The sequence below is a fragment of the Acomys minous genome, assembly GCF_964271855.1.
Source record: "Acomys minous genome assembly, chromosome: 16".
NCBI classification, from domain to species: Eukaryota; Metazoa; Chordata; class Mammalia; order Rodentia; family Muridae; genus Acomys; species Acomys minous.
Window position 1 is genome coordinate 79,604,097 of NC_140498.1, and position 20,708 is coordinate 79,624,804.

Sequence of the window (20,708 nt, forward strand, 5' to 3'; positions counted from 1 at the left end):
TCAGGAAGTGACGACAGGAGGGTCAAGTGACACGATCATTCTTGACTACATGGTGAGTCCGAGACCCACCTGGCCTACCAGACCGTCCTTAAAAAAAAAATCTGGAAGATGAAAAGGAGTCTGCTGTGTGAATATATATTTTTGTTTGAGTCTTAAAGGTTCAGATGATTTGTTGCAGGTTTCCTGTTAAAGCTTCCTCAGAGGGAAGACTGGGAACATTTTAGGCAAATTGTGAAGAGAAACAACCTGTTGGAACAGACTATTTGAGGACCAAATACACACAGTCTTAATTACTGAGCTATCTTAGCAACTGCTGTTGGAAGACTTGACAATTAAAAATTCATCCAAAGCAGAAAGTTGGAAAAATGGGCTTTCTTTTCATTTATTGTGTCCTGAAACCAATCCCTAGTTTTATAACAACAACAATAGAACAAGACATCAGTCTGTCCATTTTTTTTTGTTAAAGCAAACATTTATGGAACACATATTCTTATATTCTGTGCTAGGCTTTGTAGGGAAAAGAAAAAAAAAGTGATGTGTTATCTATAAAAGGTCCAGTGTCTAATAGAGGCAAATGAAAAAGTTTTGTTCTGGTCAGTCCTGAATTGGAATTGGCCTCAAAATAGTAGCAAGGCAGTTACCACAAGAGGTGTCCCAAACTGACCTGAAATAGCTTGGTTGGGACTCCAAAGAAAGAAACAGAAAATTCTGGGCAATTAGTACAAAGCACTTATGAGAACTTCCACCTCATCAGTGCAAAGCATATGAAAGGGGGGTGTTCTATTTAGTTCTGTCCAGTTAGTGTGTGTGTGTGTGTGTGTGTGTGTGTGTGTGTGTGTGTGTGTGTGTGTGTTTGGGCTTAGAACAGGACTCACTTTCTTTTGGTTTTGCAAAATGATCTTATCCTATTTTGTTGCTTGGGAATGTTCAATGCCGTGGTTGGCTTCAAGGTAACCATGGAAACATTGATGCTCGCTGTTAGTGGTCAAGGCACACCATGATGCTTCTGTGTGTCAGCATACAGAAGAAAGTAGGAGGACATGGAGGACCATACAGAGGACATGGGATGTGGGGAGGAAGCAGAAAGGAGACCGTGTGGGTGGGGCGGGGCAATGGCGTGTGAGAGACTGTAAAGTGGCAAACAAGAATCTGACACCAGGCCAGAATGAAAGCTGTGTATGGCTGGGCCTCTCCTCAGATGGCGTTTCTTGTTAAGGACCTGACATTGTGCTCTGCATGATGGGGAGCCTTTGGACATGTGAGGTTGTGAGGTTTTTCAGGTGTGTGTGTGTGTGTGTGTGTGTGTGTGTGTGAGAGAGAGAGAGATATGGTTAACTATGTATCCTAAGCTGCCATCAGTCTCACAGCAACCTTAATGCCTCCACTTTCTTAATGCCTGAGTTACAGGTATGAGGCACCATGCACAGTTGGATATTTTAAAATTTAAAATCTAATTTTATTCTGCTATAAAGCAGAACAAATTTTAATTGGTATAGTAGATTATTATTATTCTTTTCTTTTTTGTTCTTTCCTGAGATAGGGTTTCTCTGTGTAACAGCCCTGGCTGTCCTGGACTCGCTTTGTATACCAGACTGGCCTCGAACTCAGAGATCTGCCTGCCTCTGCCTCCCGAGTGCTAGGATTAAAGGCATGCGCCACCATGCATGGCTGATTATTATTATTTGTAAATTTTTATTATTATGTATACAGTGTTCTGCCTGCATGTACACCTGCACAGCAAAAGAGGGTATCAGATGATATTATAGATGGTTGTGAGCCACCATGTGGTTGCTGAGAATTGAACTCAGGACCTCTGGAAGAGCAGTCAGTGCTCCTAATCTCTGAGCCATCTCTCCAGCCCAGTATAGCAGCTTACTAAGGTCCATAGATAATAATACTAGGCTAAGCTAAAAATCCTATTGTCCTTAGAAAAGAATCAAGACTAAGTGTAGAAAAAAACAGCAAAGAAAGCACAAAATGACTAGAGTTTGAGAAATATTACTTTCTGTTTATTCTATTTCATATAACTGGCTATATAGCAACATTGCATTGTTTAATCAATATTTATATAATTAAACAGTATAACAGAATAAACTGAGTTTATTAATGATAGGTTATTACCTTTTATATTTTTGTGTTTTTTTCCCATTTTCCCCCATGTTTTAACATGGAGTCTTAACCAGCTCCTATTTGTAGAAAGAATAGTTTTTCTTTCTAAAGTAATTAATATAGCAAATTATTACAGCAGCAGTATTCTTTAACCAGAGTCCCCCAATGACTGACACAGAGTGACTATGATTTATTAAGCTGAAAGCACTATTCTGGGCAGATTTTGAGCTAATCTAATCCTGGTACCTTTAAAACCCATATAAAAACCCATCACTTGCCAGTCCGATGACTCCTGGGCAGCTTGTTTCATCCAGTCTGTCCTTGCTGCCATGTGCGTATTCCCCTCCTGCCTTAGGGCAACCCCCTCCCCCCCGCTTTCTCTTTCTCTCCTTTAAAAAATCACTTATTTTTATTTTATGTGCACCAATATTTTGCCTGCATGTATGTCTGTGTTAGGGTATTGGAGTTACAGACAGTTGTGAGGTGCTATGTGGGTGCTAGGAATTGAACCCGGGTCCTTTGGAAGAACAGTCAGTGCTCTTAACGCTGAGCCATTTCTCCAGTCCCCTTGCTTCCTCTCCTACTGCTACCTCTTGTGCCTTTTTTTTTTCTTTCCTCCTCTCCTTCTCAAATCCAAGCCCAGGACCCTAAAACTCTGCCTATTTCTTTACCACCCAGTCATAGGCTTCAGCATCTTTATTTAGTCGATAGGAAAAAAATTGAGGACTATTTCATACCATCACATGACTACAGGAGATAGTTCAACACTCATACAATGCCGGTGGACGGGTGGTAACCAGCCCTACAGGAACTGAAATCAGCATCTGAAAACACAGCTGAATCTTCTTCCAACACATACTGGCCTGAACTCCATCCATACTGGAGGGTAGCCATAAATTTCTAATCCACACCCCCCCACCCCACCCACTGCTGGGATTACAAAGAAAACAACTGTACCAACAGCCAACCTGGAGGGCTGGAAATCCAGGCATGTCATCCTTCCCACTTTACTTTACACTGGAATCAGAACACGGCCCAATAAAAATAATGACGTTCAGTATTTATAAGATTTCCTGGGAGTGTTATAAAGTACTAAATTCAGTTATAAATGTTGTGTCTGTGCAGTAAAAGCTCACTGGTAAGCAAGCTTTCTTTCCACCATGAATAATTTGATCCTGAGGGAAAAGAACTTCCCATCTCTATACATTCATGGCTTCCCCGAGTTATGTGCCACTAAGGGAAGAACTTCATGGCCGGGCGTGGTGGTGCACGCTTTTAATCCCAGCACTCAGGAGGCAGAGCCAGGTGGATGGATGTGAGTTTGAGGCCAGCCTGGTCTACAAAGCAAGTCTAGGACAGCCAAGGCTACACAGAGAAACAAAAACAAACAAACAAACAAACAAACAAAAAAAAGGAAGAACTTCAGTTTGAGGTTCTCTCACATTTATAGTCACACAATTTGTCACGGTTGTGGATGTTCCTATGTAGGTTAAGGTGTGCAGTCCGTCTGAAGGCTTTCCCACATTCATGACACTTATAGGGCTTCTCTCCTGTATGCGTCATCTTGTGCTGATTAAGATATGATCTCCGGCTGAAGGCTTTCCCACAAGAACTACATTCATAAGGTCTCTCCCCGGTGTGAAGTCTCCGATGCTCATTGAGGGTTGTGATGCGGCTAAAAGCTTTACCACACTGACTGCATTCATAGGGCTTCTCTCCTGTGTGGGTTCTCAGGTGCAGTTTAAAGGAAGCATGCAACCGGAAGGCTTTCCCACATTCATCACACATGAAAGGTTTTTCCCCTGTGTGGATTCTCTGATGTTCAATGAGATGCGTTCTCTGCCTGAATCTCCTCCCACATTCATCACACTTGTAGGGTTTTTTTCCTGTGAGGACTATTTGAGGTTGGTTAGGAGCTGAATTTTGGTTGATGGTTGCTCCATGTTCACTTTGTCTGTCTCCCAGAAGAATACAATTAGTAAGAAGAGCATTCTGACTGAAGATCTTCCCACACCCGTTACAGTCACGGGGACTCTCTCTTGCATAGTTTACCTGATAATAAATCATATTTGAATGCTGCTTAATGTTAATTCCCTGTATGTCATAGCAGAGAGGATTTTTAATGGGAGGGATTTGCTGATATATAGGGTATAAATTCAGATTACAGTTTCCCTCAAACTTATTGCACTCCATGGTTCCCTGTGTAACTTCTTGGTGGGTGAAAGAAACCCGTTCCAAATGCTTCTGCTGCTTTTCTTGCTTCAGTGCTGACTGGTGCTCAACACCGCAGAGTCCTCCTAAGATGGAGCAGGAGACAGTGGCCCCTGTTGGTCTTTCCACTATAAGCTCACGGGGCTGATGTCCATCGGGTGGGCTCTGCTTAAGCGATGACTTTTCCATTTCAGGTCTGTCCACCCCGTCTAAAAGGGATTCAGAACATACAAAACCATCACTTAGAGAATTACCAGATAATCCTCATGGTGATATAATGAACTTTTAAAATATGGACATATAACCATGAGGAAGACTAGGAAGGAGGCCAGGAAAACAGTGAGCATGGGTCATTTAAAACACACGTAGTAGTCATAGCAACAAAGTGGCCATCCAGAAGTAGTCACACTTGTAAACAAATGGATGAAAGAAAAAGAAATGTCAGACAAAGGACCATGGGAGATACTGGAGGAGCACCTGTGCTTTGAGAAGGCACATCTGGGTCCAGGCCCTATATAGTTTTGGCAGCCTGTTCTTTTGCTATTTACTTAAATATTGCCTCTTCTTATTTTCATCTTTTGTTTAAAATGGTACAAGTAACACATAGAATCACATATTAAACTAAATGTAGAAATACACAAAGGAAAGAGTCCTTGGGGCTGGAGAGATGGCTCAGCAGTTAAGAGCAGTGGATGCTGTTAAGCACCCACATGCTGACTCATAACTGTCTGTAACTCCTGTCCAAGGGAATATGAAGCCCTCTTCTGGCACCCACAGATACTGCATACAGGTGGTGCACTGACATACATGAGCACATACACCTAAAATAAATACAAGTAAAAACGAAATCTTTAAAGAGTCACATTCCCTAAAAACAATCTTGGTTAAACTTTAGAAGTTACCCTGTCTGATTTTATAAGAAAACCATATTTCAAATAGGCATTATTTATAAGTATGTTTAAATTTTTCATTTTGAAGCCGGGCATGGTGGCACATGCCTTTAACCCCAGCACTTGGGGAGGCAGAGGCAGGCAGATCTTTGTGAGTTTGAGGCCAGCCTGGTCTACAAAGTAAGTCCAGGACAGTCAAGGCTATACAGAGAAACTCTTTCTCAAACACACACACACACACACACACACACACACACACACATACTCAGTTTTGTTTTGTTTTTGGTTTTTCGAGACAGGGTCTCTCTGTGTAGCCTTGGCTGTCCTGGACTCGCTTTGTAGACCAGGCTGGCCTCGAACTCACAGCGATCCGCCTGCCTCTGCCTCCCAAGTGCTGGGATTAAAGGCGTGCGCCACCACGCCCGGCTCACAAATTCATTTTGATCCCCCTCTTCCTTTTTCTTTTGTCTGTTCATTTGTTTTATTTCTTTGAGATAGAGTCTCACTGTGTAGCCCAGGCTGGCCTTAAAACTGATGATTCTCCTGTCTCAGGTTCCTGAGTGCTAGGATTGCAGACATGTACTACCACCCCCAGCCTCTCATGTAAGTGTTAGGGCACTTGCATAGCTACCAGCTTCCTCGGGATGACCCCCATGGCTCTGACACATGTCCCAGTGCTTAAAGTACAAGAGGATACATGGCTCACATGTGAGAAAGCTAGGGCCGACTCTCACTCCAAAAGTTCAAGGCCCCAAATAACCAAAGACTAGCTGTTGGAAGTTGGTCTGATGTATTTTGATGCTAATTACTGCTTGCAGTCTCTGCCCCACCTATACCTTGCCTAAGAGCCTAACGTATTTGACCAACAAAAGGCCATCACCTGGGCAATGCAATGGGGAGGTGTGGCTAGGATTCCAGGGCTTGGAAAGACAGCAGAATCTTGGGAGAGCGACCTGAGGAGAGGAGAGCAGAAGGCTGCACCATCATGGGCTAGGTGGAGAAGCACATGGCTGGTGTGGATGGAGGATTCGGCCCAGATGAAGAACATTAGCAAGTATTTGGGATTATGGATGGGAGGAAGCTTGATAGAAATTATTAGAGGCAAATGGCATGGGATTGGATACCTGCCCCACTATTGGAAGTAGTTTAAGGGATTAATATCTGTCCTGCCCCAGGTTAACTAAGGCTATATTAAAATATAACCGATATCTGTGTCTTGATTGGTTGCTAGCAGGTTAGAAAATACTGTCCTAATAATAATTATAGGCCTAATAATAATACACATTATTAGGCCTTACTGATAATTTAAAAACAACTAGCTTTAGTGGGTGAGCCTAAAGCTCAGAAGCTGCTGAGACAGGAGGGGCTGCACTGGCCGTGCTTTGCTGGGATATATTATCCCGAGTGTTTCTTACAGCTCAACTAGTATAAAGCTAAGCGTTGACATAGACACCGCTGCACCATTCCTGCCCCGGGAAGAAATGTAAGCGTAGCTGTGTTTTGTTCACTCAAAGAGTCTGTAGCGCTAAGCAAGTTCTCCAGGCAGGAAGCCCTGATGAGCCTAAGACATCTTCATGTGCACTCACAGCCCCTTTGGCCTCCACCCTTCTTAGACAGGGTCTCCCCGTGTAGCCAAGGTTGGCGCCAACTCCTGACTCTTCTTCCCCTGCCTCCTGAGGGCTGGGGTCACAGGTGTGCCCCTCCATGCCTGGCACTCTGTTTTGTTCATTTGGAGACAGGTTCTTACTGTACCCGGCTGTCCTCCGAGTCTTTATGTTGTCCATGCCGTCTAGGTGCATGCGCTCCTCCTACTGCGGCCTCCTGAGTGCTGGGGTCACAGGTGTGCACCACCGCGCCCACCTGCTCCATGTCTGACAGCTTTGCCTTTTTCATTGTAACATAAGCGGGGCACCGGCCACTGCACATGTGTGAAGTCAGGAGTCATCCTCTGCTTCTACTATGTGGGTTTGGGGGATGAACTCAAGTTGCCAGCTTCATGGCATCACCTTGACCCACTGATCCTTCCTGCTGGCTCTGGGTCTGTTTTGTTTCTAGTCTCCAGTTTACACTTAGAAACAGACCGTTGTCCTCATCACTCCCTGTCATTTTGGTCACTGATAGACCCATCACCCTCCTGGCGCTAAACCCACGGGATGCAGTTCAGGGCCCTTCGTAGCTGTTAGCACATTGCAGATAACCAGGTACTAGGCAAGGCCAGTAACAATGAAGCCTGTGATATCCCAGAGGGCGTGGCAGAGCTGAGTCACACAGGGGATAGGCCCTCTCAGTCCCTTAAGAGGAACCATTAGAGCCCCAGGAGCAAGCTCATGGGTAGAGTGCTTGCTGTCACTCTTGAGGATTACAGTGGACGCCAGCATCTATGGAAAAGCTGGGTCGCTGTGGTGGCTCACATGTAATCCTAGTGCTCAGGAGGCAGAGACAGGGGATCCCCACAGGAACCTGGCTAACCACACTAGCCCAACCTGCGAGCTCTGGGTTCAGTGTGAGTCCTTGCAGTTAAGGCAGACACATGGTGTTAGTTAACCTCATATGGCACTGCACGTACTTGGTGCACAGACAAACGCAGGCCAACACCTCACACATAATATACAAGGAAAAAAGGAATACTAAAAGGATGTATGAAGAAAATACAGAGAAAACGCTAGAGATGCTCCGTAACAGTGTTTATCATCCAGATTATTGTTTTTCATAATAAATGTATAGTTTCTATTCAATCGGGGGAAAGGCAGCCATTTCCACTTTGCATAAACGATACGATGTGAATGGAAAGCTGGGTGTTGACATGTCCTCTCCATCCCACAGCGCACAGACTACAGAACACTTGAAAAGGACCTGTTCCCATCGGTCCTGCTGCTCACCTGTCACACTGTCCAGCCGGCTGCTGCTTTCTGGTGTCCACTGCCCCTCCTGTTCCAACTGTGTGATCACTTCCGGCTTATAGAGCTGGTGCCCTGTCACGGGGAAAATGTAAGTCATACATGTTTAGAGGGAACGAAAGTCATTTCCTGGACCACTTCCTAATCAGCACACGGGCTCATTCATTACCCATCGTCCTAGCACTCGGGAGGCACAAGGGTTTCCATGAGTTTGAGGCCAGGCTAGGAAGTGTAGTGAGACCTTGTGTCTCAGAAAAGAAAAAACAAAAAGTCAATCTCAACAAAGTCAGTCTTTTACCTGAGGGAAAAGAACAGCAGACAAATGTCTGTCTCCCACACTGGCCAGCATTTAGCTGGGTGATGTTGGTGCTCACCTTTAACCCCAGCACTGGGAGGGAGAGGTAGGTGGATCTCTGGGCGTTGGAGGCCAGCCTGGTCTACAAAGGAGTTCCAGCACAGTCAGGGCTACACAGAAACCTTATCTCCAAACAAACACAGAACCAAGTAGATAAAGAAAAAGTGGCCATCGTTCTCCTGTATGGCTTCCACTGTATTCACAAAGGTTTGATGGCTCCTCTGTGCTGAGGAAATAAACTCATGTGCATGGCGTCCTGTGCCCACAACTCCCAGCTCACCCAGGGACACCAGATTGCTGTAGGTCTCCAGCATCACACTTCGGTAGAGGGTCTTCTGAGCCGGGGCCAGCAGCGCCCACTCCTCTCTGGTGAAGTCCACGGCCACATCCTGGAACGTCAGCCACCCCTGGAACACCAAGCACAGCCCTCCTGGCTCACACCTAACTTGACAGCTTTTTGTTTGTTTGTTTAAGTGAAGGGCATGTACTGAGTTTTTCCAAATTATCTGACTCATTTGCATGGAAACCACACTTAGTTAAATCAGATGACACAATACTTAGTTATATTGTAACAATAGGCTCAAACATGTTGGTCCTCACATGGCCTCCAGTTTGGTGCTGTATACACCAGGCTAGCTGGGCAGCAAGCTCCAGCCTCCTGTGTCTCTGCCTCCCGTCTTGCCATAGAGACACTAGGATTACAGATGTGTGTGCAGCTGGCTGTTACAAGGCTACAAGGGATCTGACGTCAGGTCCTCAAACTCAGACACACATGCTGTATCTGTGGGCCTAGTTTCTCAACCCAATGGGTTGAGGGAATCAAATTCAGTCCTCAGGCTTATAAGGCAGGCAGGTTACTGACTGACATATCATCCTAGCCAGTATAGAATAAATTTTTACCCATAATTGAACTCTGGGCCTTGTGGATGCGAGGCAAACACTCTTTCCCAGCTTTTCAACAGATTTTTTTTTTTTAAGATTTGTTTTTATGGGCTGGAGAGATGGATCAGAGGTTAAGAGCACTGTCTGCTCTTCCAGAGGTTCTGATTTCAATTCCCAGCAACCAAATGTTGGCTCATGACCATCTATAATGGGATTTGATGCCCTCATCTGTCATACATGCAAATAGAACACTCATATAAATAAATAAATAAATATTTAAAAAGATTTGTTTTTATGTGTATGGGTGTTTTGCCTGTATGTCTGTGCACCATGTGTGTGCAGTGCCCACAGAGGCCAGAAGATGGCCCTGTGGATCCCTGTGGGCTGGAGTCACAGACACTAGCTGCCATGTAGGTACTGGGAATTGAACCCTGGTCCTCTGCAAGAAACAAGAGCTCTTAATGGCTGAGCAGTTTCTCCCTACACCAGCAGCATTTTAGAGGAGAGGAAAGTAAATTTACCTGGCAGCCTGCTATCTGGGATCCATCAGTCACTTCTTTCTCTTTCATTTTCTCCTGGGAAAGTAAAGCATCCTGAGAGGGTGTAATGGGGAGAAAGAGGAAGAGCAATGCATGGTTAGTGTATGGCATGAGAGCTGCATGTAACCCTGGGACATTCTGCTATAGGAGACAACACACAGAGAAGCCCCAAAGATACAAGCTAAAAGTTGGACAACTATAGCATCAGTTTTCTTTTACTGTTTTATTTTTTTAACCTTAACAAATATTTATTTTACCAGGCACTGGCACTGCACACCTTTAATCTCAGCATTAGGAAGCAGAGGTAGAGGCAGAGGCAGAGGCAGAGGCAGAGGCAGAGGCAGAGGCAGAGGCAGGCAGATCACTGAGTTCCAGGCCACACTGGTCTACACAGTGAGTTCCAGGACAGCCAGGGCTACACAGAGAAAACCCTGTCTCAAAACAAGCAAACAAAAATATGTGCGTGAGTGTTTTACCTGCTTGTATGTACATGCACCATGTATGTGCCTGATGACCACATACTCACTCAAACTATAGCAATGAATTATTGTTATCTCCTATGCTGGTGCTGGCGACCAAACCCAAACCCTCCTCAAGAGTAACAGTAACAGGAGTTCTTAACTGCGGAGCCTTCTCTCCAGCCCTGTGTTATCTATTTGAGACAGCGGCCTGTGACGCACAGCCTGGCTTCAGGCTTACTATGCCCTCAGGGATAACCCTGGCCTCCCAAGCAAGTCTCCTGTCACCACCCAACAAATCCCATGGTTACACCCTTGCTTTTCCATTACACGCGGCCATTGCAGGGAGGATATTTTGCTGTACTACAAATGTTTACATTGTCTCATATGGGAAATATAATGATTTTCAGCCTGTTTATACACTTGGGAATATTGGAAAGAATGCCAAGATTCGGCCTTTGCTTCAGTGTTTTTTCTTTTTTTTAAATTGGCGTGTGCTGGGCCTTGGCAATAGTTTTACCTTTCTTTTTTAAGTTAGTTAATTTTGTTTGAGACAGGGTTTCTCTGTGCAGTCTTGGCTGTCCTGGAACTTGCTCTGTAGACCAGGCTGGCTTTAAAACTCACAGAGATCCACCTGCCTCAGCCTCCTGAGTGCTGGGATTATGGGTGGGCACCATGGTACCTAGCTTTTGGATTTCCTATTCAGAAAGTTAGGAACAACATGAACTGCTCACAAATGTTCTGGAAAACTACTGGAGTGTGTGAACACACAGACTGGTCACACTGGAGTCTCTCTCCCCAGTGAGGCAGGAGGCAGAGGGAAAATAAGCACTTAAGGGACCAGCCCCGGGGCCTCTCTAACCTAATCGTCTGGAAAACTCCCCTGCTGCCGATCACAGATGCTCCACAGATCAAAGCTCCTCTTACAGGTGCCTCACACATGAGCAGATGACAAGTCACCTTATTTACCCTCTAAGCACTATTCTTTGTGCTGTGCCCGTTTAGAAACCCCTCGTCCTTGCCACTTGAATGGTGTCCTCTCTTGGAACGGTGCCCACTTAGGGACTTTTTCTAAGAAACAGTGTTGTTTGAGGCGCTCAACTCCCGAGTCTGCGGGGTTTCTTCCTCGTCGTTAGCGGGGCACAGCCTCGAGGTCACAGCACTTACTGCAGCTCGCTGTCTGCCTTAAATACCGCCCTTACAGCCTGCTCCCATGCACACAGGGCTCACAGCGCGGCTAAGCCTGCGAGATCTCGGCCGGACAGCCAGCCTCCTGTACAGGAACGAGGAGACTCTGACTCGGAGACACTTTGAGTTGTTCCTCAGGGAGCAATTGACAGTAGACGCAGCCCTGCTGACCCGCAACACCCAGACCTGGAGCCCTTGCTCACCTGGGGCGTCTCCTATTTGGACCAAGGCCGGCAGAGCGTGGGCGCCGCCTGATGACGTCACACCGATAGCTAGCTCTGCCCCTCCCTCTTCAGAGTGCGCCAGTTCTGTCAGCATTGGGCGGGACTAAAGGTAAGATCCTGCCCAGTCTATTTGAAACCCGGCACTAGGGAGGAATTTTTTGGAGTTATGAGTGCAGGCTTATAATTACCCAACAGGCAATGCGGAGGGTGAGCAGGAAGTTCCTACGTTTTCCTATTCCATTTTGTTTCCTGCCTTTTAAAAAATTTGCCAGAAATCAAGGGACTTTTTATTCGTTGGGCAGATTTTTTTCCTATCTTCTTTTTTAAAAAAAAAGTCTCACACTGTACACCTGGTAGCCTCTGCCTTTCCAATGTTGGAATTACAGGCGCGATCCACAATAATTTTTAATGTCCTTTTGCACAATGTATTTATATACACCAAGGTAGCGGATACAGGGGATTTTCAATGTTTTTAAGGCAAATGTGTTCTAAATGGCTGAATATGTCAGTCTGATATGATGGTATGTGTGTACTGCAAAGCTACACTGTATCTCATAAATGTATATAATATGCTCGTCAAAAAATTTCAAGTAAATATTAAATGGTGGGCTTGACTGTTATCCCAGCACTCAAAGGCAGGGAAAGATTGCAGTGACTTTGAGGCCAGTCTAGGCTACATAGTGACAGTTTGCCTTAAATAAACTCAACAGATATTCATGCACACACACACAGGGCTGAGGCTGTAGGTCAGTTGGTAGAGTATTCGCTTGTTAGGATTTTGCTTCAGTCGGCCTCCCTGGGACGTCATTGCTTACCTGCCATGAGGGCGTGGCCTGCTCAGGGCTATATATATAAAAGGACAGGTCCTACCTTGGCCCTCTCTCTTCTTCCTCTCTCTTCTTCTTCCTCTTCCCGTCTCTGCCTCTGTCTCTGTCTCTCTCTGGGGCGCCCCTCCCCCCTTTTCCTTCTCTCTCCATGTTCACTCAATAAACCTCATATAATATAGTATCTGTTGCCTGGTATTTTATTACCTTATGGCCTTATATCTTACTACATTATATATTAATCATAAAAGCGCTAAGAGTCCTGCCTTACATCCCAGCACTGTACAAACTCCCTGTGGGGCGTACAATCCCAGCACACAGGAGGATCAGGAGTTCAAGGTCATCCTTGGCTGCTTGGTGGGTTTGACACCAACCTGGGCTACCAGACACTGTCTCAAAAAAAAAAAAATCTGGAAGATGAAAAGAATTCTGCTGTGTGAATATGCATTTTGTTGGGGTCCTAGAGGATTCAGATGATTGGTTGCAGATTTCCTGATAAAGCTCCCTCACAGGGAAGACTGGGAATATTTTAGGCAAATATTGTGAAGAGGAACAGTCTGTTGGAACAGACTTTTTGAGGATCAAATACACACAGTCTTGACTACTGAGCTATCTTAGCAACTGCTGTTAGAGACTTGAAAATTAAAAATTCATCCAAAACATAGACTTAGAATAGTGGCTAAATGGCCAAGGGCTTTTTCTTTCGTGTACTGTGTCTTGATAACAATTTGCAGTGAAAAAGAGACAAATATAAAATAGTAGAAGAGTATAAATACAGAGAACATCTCCTTGTCCCTGTCCCTGTCCCTCTCTCTGTTTGTCTCTCTGTCTCTCTGTCTCTGTCTCTGTCCCCCCCCCCTCTGTCTCTCTCTCCCCACACACACACCGTCTGGAGGATTTTGTTTTATTCTCTTCAGACCTGAACTGGAATTGGCCTCAAAAGAGTAGCAAGGCAGTTCCCACAAGAGGTGTCCCAAACTGACCTGAAATAGCTCTGGTTGGGACTCCAAAGAAAGAAACAGAAAATTCTGGGCAATTAGTACAAAGCACTTATGAGAACTTCCACCTCATCAGTGCAAATGATAGTTCTGTCCAGGTGGCCTGTGGGGTGTGTGTGTGTGTGTGTGTGTGTGTGTGTGTGTGTGTGTCTGAGAACAGGCTTAACATGCATCCTAAGCTGCCCTGAAACTCACAGCAGTCTCACCATCTCCACCTCGTGAGCGCCTGGCTTACCTGCATGAGCCCCCACACCCAGTGAGTATTTTAAATTTTAAAATGTATTTTTATTCTGCTAGGAAGCAGCATAAATTCTAGTTAGCAAACCATTAAGTTCCGTAGATTATGGTTATTAGGCCAGGCTAAAAATCTTATTGTTCTTTAGAAAAGAATTAAGACTAAGTATAGGAAAAAGCAAAACAAAACAGTAAATGAAGCACGAGGTGACTAAAGTTTGAGAAATACTACTCTTTCTGTTTATTCTACTTTATATAACTGACTATATTACAACATTGGCTTATTTAATCACTATTTATATAATTAAAACATATTATAGAATAAATTTACAATTTAGTAATTATAGGTTCTTACCTTTTAGATTTTTGTGTTCTTTTTCCATTTACTTAAAAGAAAGGTTATCAAGTATCCCATATTAGCCTTGAACTCATCCATTCTGGAGGGTAACCTTAAGTTCCTAATCCACTTCATAATAAGTGCTCGGATTTCAAAACCAACACCAACTAAAGAAAACTAAAGAATTGTTGGAGAAAGTTCCAACAGTGTTTTCAAATGCTAACTCCAGTGACTTGAGATCAGTTATCACCCTCCCATGGGCATTGTTATGAATGTTGAGCTATCTCCTGTAACTATGTGACTACATGGATTGTTCCCCAATTCTCCCTGATTGGTTAAATAATGATGCGGAGGCCTGTGACTGGGTTCAAGAGAAGGAGGTGGAGTTTGAGGTGCCTGGGCTTGGGTTAGACGGAGAAGGCAACATAGCAACAGGAGGAAGCCAGAGAGAAAGGAGTCAGGATAAGGCAATATGGCACCAAACACACGTGGCTGTAGGAACAGACCGATATATCAGAAGCTGTTCCTGGAGTCATCAGATTGGCAAGAGATTGTTTGTTTGTTTTTATGTACAGTTTAATTGTACCAGCATTAGAGTAGCTCAGAATATGCCCAACATAGTGTTATCATTAAGAATGAGATGCCACACAGCAAATATGTTATGGAGAGATTTATTGGGGGGAAGGAGAAGGGAGAAGAGATAGTGCCTGAGTGGGCTATAAAGATAGATACAGAGATAGAGAGACAGTGGGGTGGTGGGGGGGGAGGGGGGAGGGAGGAAGTCCCCTTAGGGAGACAGACAGGGAGGGCAAAGTGAGAGTGCAAGAGAGAAAGAGATGTAAGAGAGGAGTGCAAGAGAGAGAGACAAGGTAGTAGGTTTGTCCTTTTGGTCCTGGGCCCCTGACAGAGTTGGCAGGTGATGATGTCAGAGGTTGCTAAGCAACCTAGAGGCAGGCTAGCACATTAGCTTGTGAATAAACATTCCTCCCTTTTCCTGTAACTAAAATGAGGATCTAGGAAGGCGTGGAGTGATGGGAATGAGGATGATGGAGTGCCTCTCACGCAAGGAAAGGTAAAGTGTATAGATGTAGGTTCATTGGAAGCAGCTCGTGGCTGCCTTGCAAGGGAGGGAGGGAGGGAAGGAGAGAGGGCGGGGGAAGCAACAAAATGTCCAGATCATACGGTGAAGGGGAAGGAAAAGCCCTTGCCTTGGAAAGTTCGGGATAGAGGCCAGGGTTTGTCAGCCATACCCTTGAGCAAGTAGGGACTGAGGAGTGCTGGGAGAACCTGGAGCTGTTTGTCCTGGGTCTGGAGCACAGCATTCCAGCCTTGTGTTGATCATAAATGGATAAAAGCTGAAGAAATCAATCCTCATCGGCTGCTTCCTGCTGACATTGAGGTGGCTATAGGGGGCCAAAAGGCTGAAACGTTGACCAAGCCTGGGAAGAACAGGCTGTCGTATTCGTTGTCCAGGGTCTGAGAACATCTGTGGCTAGGAGGGACAACGCAGGTCCAGCTGGCACAACCTTTGAGGCTGGGCTGGAGCCCCCATGGGTAGCTGCTTTCGTGCTGTCTTGGATGTAGGAAATCCAGCAGGATGCTGGAACATATATATGGGCAGAAGACAAAGTTCAGTAGGTTAGGGAGGAAATTCCCTTAGATGGAAATTGGAAACCTTTGGGGGAGCAGGCAGAGAAAAGGCTTGAACATAGAAAGCCCCCTTCCATTTACCTCATTGCTGGCAGTAATTTAAAAGGTCTCATTTTTGGATGCGGACGTAGGGATTTGAAATTCTCCAGAAGGCATTCCAGAGGGGAGCCTGTAGGGACAGCAAATGGACTATCCCCAAGAGGAGAGTGCAGGCAGTGACCCATTAAGGTGTCCCAAGAGCAAGGTTAGGAAGTGTGTGTGTGGGGGGACTCACCAATCAGTCAGTGTTGGGTGCAGAAAGCTGGCAACCAGGAAAGGGGAAGGAATCCCACCCTCTGAGACAGGCAGGAAGTGGGAAACTTAGACTGCTGGTTGACAGGACTTAACTGGAGTCCATTTGACCTGAGAGGTCGATTGCCTGTAGCTTACAAGAATCCTTTTAAGTTTACAAAGGGAGATACATTTTAGACATGTTAGCATCACTATTGTTTGCAGTTTGCTGCGAAATACACACTTCACTTGTTAACGGCATAAATACTCTTTAAGGTGAGGTCAGGGAAGGCAGAGATCTTCTATGAAGTAGAAGGGGCAAAAGCTCACTTGGGTCTTAATTTTCAGCATGATTACATACCATAAAATAGTCCTTCTTTTTAGAAGATTGTGTGTGTGTGCATGTGTGTGTGTCACAATAAGAAACATTTTACGTATATACTTAAAGACAGACCAAAGGAAATTTAAAATATCGACCTTGGAACTATGACAGTGGATGGTATAGTGGATTTTTTTTTTTTTTTTGGTTTTTTCAAACAGGGTTTCTTTGTGTAAAGGCTCTGGCTGTCTTGGAACTCCCTCTGTAGACCAGGCTGGCCTAGAACTCTGCCTCTGCCTCCCAAGTGCTGGGATTAAAGGTGTGCACCACCACTTCCTGGCGGTGGAATTTTTTTTTAAACCGGAGTTAGATTAATAAATCAGAGCTCCAGTGATTGATGTCAAAGCTCTGAACAATTAATACAGCAACAGCATAGCAACAGGAAGAAATCTGAAGCATTTTTTAAAAAATCTATTTTGGGTACCTAAATCATCTTTTAGACCCTCTAACATCCATAACTAGCGTTTACCAACCTTAAAACGCCGCCTTCTTCTTTTTTTTTTTTTTAAACTTACACTTCTGTATCCTTATCTAAGTATTTATCATGAGACATAGGTGAAATTGCTGTGAGCAGTTGCTGTCTTTTAGCTAAAGGAATGATGAAAGGGTGCATTTGAGTCCTGCTTTTTGAGTCTGGTTAGACTGTGTCTAAACCTGACAGTAGCAGATCTGGGAGTGAAGCTGAAGGTCTGGTCCCCTGCATGTGAAGAGGACTGGGAAAGCATCTGAAGCCTGCTTATCTTTTTGTGTTTTTTTGTTTTTGTTTTTGTTTTTTAAGATTTATTTATTTATACAACATTCTGCCTGCATGTACACCTGCATGCCAGAAGAAGGCGCCAGATCTCATTATAGATGGCTATGAGCCACCATGTGGTTGCTGGGAATTGAACTCAGGACCCCTGGAAGAACAGCTGGTGCTCTTAACCTCTGAGCCATCTTTCCAGCCCAAGCCTGTTTATCTTTAGCGTGAGGTCTGTGAGTAAGGCAAACCTGTTTGCCTTTTTAAATAAGAGATCTAGTACCTAGTAGTTTTAACTATCTAATGAATTGACCAATAAAGTAACATGGTGGATTAGTTTTGGCTAAGGAGCTTAGAGGGTCTTGTTCTTTAGATATCAAGCTAACATTATCTTAGCCATCGATGTGATCGGAGACCCGAGAAGGATAAATTATAATCTAAGTGAATTTATGTATCCGTTAAAATGAGAATGACTAGTCAGTCATATCCCAGCACTTAAACAGTTGTCCCAGGTCTCCATGACAACACAGGCAGACAGTCTGTTCATCGGGCACAGAGGAAGGGAGGCTCTTTCTGTGGAAGAACATGGGAGAGTCTGACCTCACAATAACTCTCCAGGTGTCCACTTTTTTCCCACTGTTCAGGCTGGGCCCTAGCAGAGGGCTAGGTGTTGGGGGCAGTGTTGACCAGTGGTTAGTATACCACAATCCAGGGTTGATGTCATTCCCCGTTGTGCCCAAATCTTCTCGGAGACCTTGGGGAACTACTGCTAGGATTTGGAAGTCTCTGTTTATCATAATAAAGCTACACATGTTAAATGCCATATTCAGCAGATCTCTGACAAGCTTGAGGGTTAGCATATCCGAGTTAAGTATTCTTTGTCTCTAGTTATCTGATCTAAACTATACCTTGTAAACATAAAGTAGAATCCTATGATCTTTTGTAGGTGAGGACCATGTGTATTTTAAATAGATCTAAATATTAAATAAAGCTTAATCTCCTGTAATCAATAAAAGGTCTATAGCTTATCTTAATCATTAAAGACTAAGACCTTAGGTTTTATCCATGTTAAGTTGGAGCCTTAAAAAACATAAACATAGGTTGGGCGGTGGTGGTTCACACCTTTAATCCCAGCACTCGGGAGGCAGAGGCAAGCGGATTGCTGTGAGTTTGAGTACAGCCTGGTCTTCAAAGTGAGTCTAGGACAGCCAAGGCTACACAGAAAAACTCTGTCCCAAAACAAACAAACAAACAAACAAAAAACAAAACAAAACCATAAACATAGTCCATGAAGAGAGAGCACAACAATTTTCTGTATTATTTAGTTTATAACAAGTTCATACTTTATAAAAGTCTAAGGCTATATCAATAGATTAATAATATTATCATATTTAGAAAGTAAGGCTAAACATATTTCTAAGGCAGCTATTATTAACCATTTTAGAATGAAGGTGAGGCATGTTAACCAAGTTGCAACATTGTAAACAAATGAATGTATTTAGAATTAATAAATACTATTTCCATGGCTGGCAATATAATAGAGCATTGTAGAACAGTTTTTAAATTGCATTTGAATTTGTTATATCAAGCCCATTGGTCAGGAAGCCTACAGGTGCACCCAGAGCAGCTGGTGGTGAGAGAACAGCATTTCTTTCTTTCTTTTTAAAAGATTTTTATTTATTTATTATTATGTATACAGCGCTCTGCCTGCATGTACACCTGCAGGCCAGAAGAGGGCATTAGATCACATTATAGATGGTTATGAGTCACCATGTGGTTGCTGGGAATTGAACTCAGGACCTCTGGAAGAGCAGTCAGTGCTCTTAACCTCTGAGCCATCTCTCCAGCCCAAGAGCAGCATTTCATCCATGCACCTAAGCACTAGTGAAGACATAGGTAGTTAGACATACATTTAAATTAGCTTGTTTATCTGCCTAGACCTTTATAACCTTGAAAATTTTCCATTATATAAAAACATTTTGAATCAGGGTTGAATTGTGTGTGTGTGTATAATGTTGTAAAAATATAATTTTCAATTTATATAAAAATCCATATCAATTTAAAATAAGACTTACTGTTTTTTAGTTAACTGTCCTAAAGTGTAACCTTGAAAACATAAAACCAGAGACTACGTAAGCTTAATCTCTAATTAACTGTTACAGACTGAACAGCAGAAGCTTAAGAGACAGAAATTGCATTTGGAGTCCAGCAAGGATTTGAACAGGGCTGGCAAGACTCAAAAAAGATGGTGGCATAGCCACAACTTTCCCACAACAAAGATGTTGGTTAGTCATGTGATTTCTCTCAGTTAGGATGGTGATGAAGCTATGGCTCCACCCCTTTATCCCCAAATCAACTTGTTGCAACATGGCCACATGTTGTAAACAGCTAGCAGGGGGCAGTTTTGAAAGGGACGCTGGGGTCACCATGGCACCCATCCACTGCTGCCAGAGCCACAGCCAGAGCTGCTGCGGTCCTCATCTGCGCCCACCAAGACCACAAATGGGTGTGGGGTAGGCAGGACCTGGAGCCTCAGGTGCAGAGGGCAGCTGCGGATGTTGGACCCTGGGAGTCCAATTTGGTAAGGGGGTCGCCACGAGAAACCACTCAAGTCACACCAGCTGAGATGTATAGGTAAGATTTATTACTGACACACCAGAAGTCCCAATCGTTGATGTGTCAGGGTCTCTCAGCACTCGGGAGGCAAAGGACCCAGAGTAGCTCTTACAGACTGCTTATAAAGGCTAAAACAGCAAGCCAGGGGGAGGACCTGACCTTTAAACTGATTGGTTGGGCTGCTGTATCTGAGGTATGTGAGCAGGATGATTGGCTCGGCCGGGTTAACTGGGGGTCAGAGAGCAGGCCAAGTGAGGGCTTTCCGCAAGGGGTGTTTTTCCTAAGGCTGCAGGTGGTGGTTTCTTGGAACTAGGGCAGGGGTCAGCTTGGCCTTGCTTTTCAGGCCTTTCACGGGAAGTGGAGGAGTGGAGGAAAGCTGGAGCCAGATCCACATGGGAGAGTCTCTTAAGAAGAATTTAGAATCAAATTTAACAAATGGTCCAGGCACACCTGTAAAAGTGGCAGAAGCATGGGGTGGGTGCAGTGGTTGCTGAGGCAGCACAGGTGGGGCCCTGAGGCAGTGGGCTGCCTGTTTGGGAGCGGTCAAATTCCTGCCATTGTCCGTGGCTGGCGGCGAGAGCAGTGATCAGGCTGCATAAAACCGAGTTTTGGATCAAGAAAATAGCATAGGAAAGGAAAGATTTTTTATGTTCCCCCTGATCACTTGTGCGGTGTAATGAGATAATTTAGAAGCTACGTGCCTCCAAAAAGCTTCGAGGTCTGAGCTGGGAACTTTGTTCCCTTGAGTGGGTGAGGAGAGAAACAGATCAGTAGCAAACCTGAGCCAAATGGCGCCCCAGAGGGCTTGGGGGACTAGAAATGTGTTGGCACAAGCTGGCCAAACTTGTTGTCGCACGGTTTGCCAGTGGCCAGGGCGGACACCCAAGTGGCATGATTTTAACTGGTAC

The 20,708-nt window shown here is 44.6% G+C and overlaps 1 protein-coding gene across 1 annotated transcript in view; it reads left to right on the plus strand.

Moving 5' to 3' along the window:
• LOC311587195 (uncharacterized protein) overlaps positions 1–20,708 on the plus strand; it is a gene marked incomplete at its 5' end in the record, with an annotated part of 65,549 nt that overhangs the window by 38,893 nt on the left and 5,948 nt on the right. The window contains one exon of the mRNA XM_084763688.1: positions 8,034–8,198. Within this exon, the coding sequence (XP_084619814.1) occupies positions 8,034–8,198 (165 nt within the window). The remainder of the gene's footprint in view (positions 1–8,033; positions 8,199–20,708) is intronic.